Raw genomic sequence first — 5,520 nt, forward strand, 5'->3', positions numbered from 1 at the left:
TATGGCAGGTCAGAGAGTGACCATTGCTTTCGCACCTACAACGCATACTCACACATACACGTATGCGCACGCAAACTACGCACAACAACTAAACACCACACACACACACACACAATACTTTGCACTAATCTAGAAACACACTCAGAAACATAGACACCCCCACATACTTATACGCACACACACACACATGTTGGTAAATTGACATTACCCAACGGAATATGAGACTAAACTCTCTTTCCCAGTCAATATCTTGTTACAGAGGTGTTCTTGAACCAGATATTTCACACCAATTTCGCTGCTAACAGTAAATTTATGATCAGAGGTCACTGTTTTAACACCAGGCACACAGCGCAATTGATCGGTGATGGGTTGGTTGGCGAGTGGTAGGGCCTTTCATTAAAGTTAACCCTTTTTATCAATCGGCACTGAATTTCGAACCCGAATTCTTCTCAGTGGAAGAAAAGATGAACCAATCTTCATAATATCGGTTTCAAATTTTGGCACAAGGCCAGCAATTTTGGGAGCAGGGATGAAGTCGACTACATTGACCCCAGTACTCGACTGGTATGTAGTTTATCGACGCCGAAAGGATGAAAGGAAAAGTCAACCTTGGTGGAATTTGAATTCTAAACGTAAAGAGCCGGAAGGAATATCACTAAGCATTTGTTTCCGGTCTGCTAACCATTCTGCTTGCTCACCAACTCCATAATAATAATAATAATAATAATAATAATAATAATAATAATAATAAGTGGGGGAGCATCATAGCCATGTATTGAGAGGGATTCTTTGGGGTTTGGATAATTCACCTTTGGAAACATGGGTGGTTCGTTCAACATCCTCAAACAATCCTTATTCAGGGACCTTTTGAGCGGCATGGGCTACTCGACCTGAAGAAAATTCTAACTGGGCCCCACCTGCAAGGTCATGTGCTGTTTATCTTGATATGAGATCACCGTGTCGCGCACATATGGTTGTGATGCATGTGCCTGGTGTACCCTTATCAGACGGGTAGTCATGATGGGTATATTGGGCTTCGTATATTTCACCCCAGTGTCACTTTGATGTCAATGATAATAATAATAATAATAATAATAATAATCCTTTCTTCAAGGCCTGAAATTTTGGGGAATGTGTAACTCGATTACATCGACCCCAGTATTTCACTGGTACTTATTTCATCGACCGCGAAAGGATGAAAGGCAAAGTCGACCTCGGCGGAATTTGAACTCAGAACGTAAAGGCGGACGAAATGCCGCTAAGCATTGCGTGTGGCGCCCTAGCCAATCTGCCAGGGGGTCGCCTTGATAATAATAGTAATAATAATGATAATAATAACAATAATAATAATAATAATAACAACAGTCATTGTCATCATCATAGTTATTATTATTATTATTATTATTATTATTATTGTTGTTATTATTATTATTATTATTATTATTATTATTATTATTATTATATTATTATTATTGTTATTACTATTATTAAGGTAATGAGCTGGCAGAAGCTTTAGCATGCTGGGCAAAATGTCTTTAATACAAACAACAATGGACGTCGACTGTACTCGTTGGTAACATAAACAAACAAACAAAAAAAAAACCCAAAATACAAAACAAAGCAGATATTCGTCACTTGCGAGTGAGTTTCACAATGATACAATTTACCATGTTTAAGGCGTCGAGCTGGCAGAGTGGTTAGCACACCGGGCGAAATGCTTAGCGGTATTTCGTCTGCCGTTACGTTCTGAGTTCAAATTCCGCCGAGGTCGACTTTGCCTTTCATTCTTTCGGGGTCGATAAATTAAGTACCAGTTACGCACTGGTGTCGATGTAATGACTTAATCCGTTTATCTGTCCTTGTTTGTCTTCTCTGTGTTTAGCCCCTTGTGGGTAGTAAAGAAATAGGTATTTCGTCTGCCGCTACTTTCTGAGTCCAAATTCCGCCGAAGTCGACTTTGCTTTTCATTCTTTCGGGGTCGATTAAATAAATATCAGTTACGCACTGGGGTCGATATCGACTTAATCCGTTTGTCTGTCCTTGTTTGTCCCCTCTGTGTTTAGCCCGTTGTGGGCAATAAAGAAATAACAATTTACCATGTTTCAATAGTTTTAGGTGCCTGTACAGTCACATATAGGCAGAGACACCTCGATGGTCGCAACTTGGCCCAGGGGAAACACCAAGGATATGATAAGTAGAATGAGAAAGAGCTAAATCAGCATTCGGCTGGTGCTTAATTAGACTGAAGTAATGACCCTCCACGCTCACCACCCCGCTAAAAAGTGCTTTGCTGAAGGGTCTACAACGTAGCAACCAGCCCAGGAATTGAACCTACGGCGTCCTGATCGTGATCCTAGTGCCTTAACCACTGGGCCATGCACCACGATAATGATTGCACAGCACGTGGTTTGTGAAGAGAGATTAAAATAGGACAGGATTCAAAAGCAGAACAAAGCGTTAAATATACCACAATGAAAAATAAAAATGTTTTAGAATATCGATGAAGGGAAAAGTTCAAATAATTGCATTTGTAAAGATGCATTTTGATAAGTCAATTCAATAATTTATACACTCGAAATGTTTTATGGACTAAATACATACATGTATGCATGCATACATATACACACACAAGTGTTAAATAATTTATGTATTATAGAACACACACATACACACATATGTATATGTATATATATATATATATATACATATATATATATATATATATGCTTTGTATATGTGTGTGTGTTTGTGTTTGTGTATACGACCCTGATAGAGCGGAAAAAACTCGAATTCTTCCGTACTTTGGCCTTAATCAGACCACACATTAAGATGCTGCATTTTTGGAAACCGTTGCAACAAGTATGACAATGATGGAGAGTCTTCCTGGGCCCAGCAGACTCTCAGAAAAACAAACCCCAGGCCACGACCGAAAGGCTTGCTAGGGAAGAGAACATCAATGACACTGTCTTCACCGCTGTAGACAGCCGGAAAGGCGAGAAGGCTGCAAAAAAAAAGAACACAAAAATAAAACATCAAAGATAAAAACCAAAGCATCCAGAAGCGATCGAGAGCAAAGAAAAGGAGAAGAAACAGAAAATAAAGCAAAAACAAAAAAATAAAGCCTCCAAGGTGTTGTGGTGATAGACATTGACACATCTGTGTGTTTAAAAGATGGACTCGTCGGAGTATTATGACGTCGTCGATGACGTCAGAACGCGATTTCGAATCTTACGTTCTCGGCGAGTAAAATAAAAAGTACATCTTGTGATGGCAATGATTTTACCTCTGCTTGGACCCTCCTCTGATGAGCGGGTTAGACTTCTTTTGGTATTTTGCCCCATACTTGTCTCTCCTGTGCAAGCGTCGCACTAATATTTTTTATTGAATATCAGAAGTTTGTTGCGTCTCAACATTAAAACAAAAATCTCTTTCCCGCGAGACCTTGCTGCTTGCAATCAAACTCCTCCTCTGTGTTTAGAACTCGTGGAAACGAACTTTAGACCTAAGGAAGCGGATGTAGAAGTCTGCATACCGAAGTATGTTGTAATATGAAGGGACAGAAGAGAAAGGAGCCACGGTAAAGTTGCGGTATACGTCCGTAAGAACCACACGTTCCAAATCCTGCTATTAAACTGAAATTCAATGCGTGACACTCGAATTCTACGCGCTTAAAAGAACAAGATATTGTTATATTTATTACACATCTCGCTCTGGATGCTCAATGGATGGCTACCGCCACATGAAGCTGAATGAAATACAGAACGGTAAGATTGGCCCATGAGGAATTGCAATCCCAGAATCAAAAACAGTGCGTCACCTGGGCATTGAAATGAGTAATGATGCATCTTTCCAGGTGCATCTTACTAATTTGGTAATAAAATGCAGACAGCTTGCTGGATGGACTCTCCGAACTTTCAGAACGAAAGAAAAGAAAACTATGATGGTCCTTTGGAGGACATATGTCCTCAGCCGCTTAGACTATTGTTCCCAACTGTAGTCAACACACAGTATAAAACCAACAGCTTAACTCGAAGCAATTCAATGAAGCTACACAAAGGAAATCGTCTCAATGCAACTTATCAGCTTCTGGGAAAGAGTCAAGACTCTTCTCCTTGGAACGAAGGCGGGAAAAATATGCCGTGATATACATCTCAAAAATCCTGGAAGGCCTTATACCAAACTTTAACATTGACCGTTACACAAACAGCATAACGGGACGCCGCTGCATAGTGCCAAGGATCCCACCATTGCCATCAAAATACAGGATCAGATACCGCCATAGCTTGGGTTTCTAGAGCCCACAGCTCTTCAAATTTCCACCTAAAAACCCGAGAGACCTACATGGGGTAGATGTAGGTGTCTTCAAAACAAAACTGGATCGTCCAGAGTTCTGGGTGAACCTACTTCGCGGCAGGAAACGCAAATGAGGACAGCAGCATCAAACTCCCTCATTCACCAAATGCCACACACCAGATGAAGTTTCAAGTAATGGAAGTGTAGCAAGACTAACGGCGGTGCCCCAGCATGGCCACAACTCTCGAGCTGAAACTAGAAACAGAATATTAGTGCTAAAGGAAGTCAGTTCGAATAATGTGTACAGCAAAGGTTCACGTCAAAAGGGATATTATGTTGTAGCGTCCAAAATATGTGCAAATAGACAAAAAGGCTATCATTAAAGAGAAAAAAATGTTTGTGCACTTAAACTGGCTGAAAGTATTCTGTCGAGGCTAGACCAAAGTTAACGTCTAGTCAGGAAAAAGAATTTGCCAAATTATAAGCCACTGTGAGAAGAAGGGAACTAAACAGCTGACTGACTAGTCTGATGTCAAGCGAGGGAAGTTAGGCAGCTAGTTTGTGGAGATGCGATTAACTAGGAAGGTAACCCTTCGTACTCGTGTAGCATAGAACTGCTTGATCAGGACAGATCTCAGATTATATGACAGCAACACTGGATGGCTGCTCCGTGATCCCTTTTCATTAAACAGAATAAAATAAAATAAAATCACTGATATAGTTGGGAAACTATCAAAGATGGATCAGTGTATGGTGCAATACGGAAGCGGAAATATGCAAAGAAGACTGTAATGTGAATAGAGAGATAAGAGGATGTTTAAAAAAGAGAAAAACGTAAAAATTACAAACAAACAAGGAAAAAATGTTACTATATTGCTCGAGCAAAGACGAGAGAGAGACATCAAGGGGGAATCTTTCTTTCATATCAATATTTATTTTAACGGTAGAATTCTGTTAATTAAAGAAACCAAACGGGAAAGAAAGAGTAATAAAACCTCTTGGAGTGTGTGTGTGTGTGTGTGTGTGTGTGTGTGTGATAAAATATATAAAAAGAGACGAAGAAAGGAATAATCTTAATGCAAACGATGTTTTCGAAATCAATGAGGAAACATTGTCAGAAATACACGAAACATAACACACACACACACACACACACACACACATACACATCACAACACACACACACACACCACAAACCACAACACACATCACAAACACAAAAACACA

The 5,520-nt window shown here is 39.9% G+C and overlaps 1 protein-coding gene across 1 annotated transcript in view; it reads right to left on the reverse strand.

Annotated features, from left to right (window-relative positions):
- Positions 1–204: 204 nt before the first annotated feature.
- LOC118767473 (treslin-like) overlaps positions 205–5,520 on the reverse strand; it is a 30,148-nt gene continuing 24,832 nt past the window's right edge. Inside the window, exon 4 of the mRNA XM_036512094.1 lies at positions 205–298. Within this exon, the coding sequence (XP_036367987.1) occupies positions 205–298 (94 nt within the window). The remainder of the gene's footprint in view (positions 299–5,520) is intronic.

The sequence above is a fragment of the Octopus sinensis genome, linkage group LG22, assembly GCF_006345805.1.
Source record: "Octopus sinensis linkage group LG22, ASM634580v1, whole genome shotgun sequence".
NCBI lineage: Eukaryota > Metazoa > Mollusca > Cephalopoda > Octopoda > Octopodidae > Octopus > Octopus sinensis.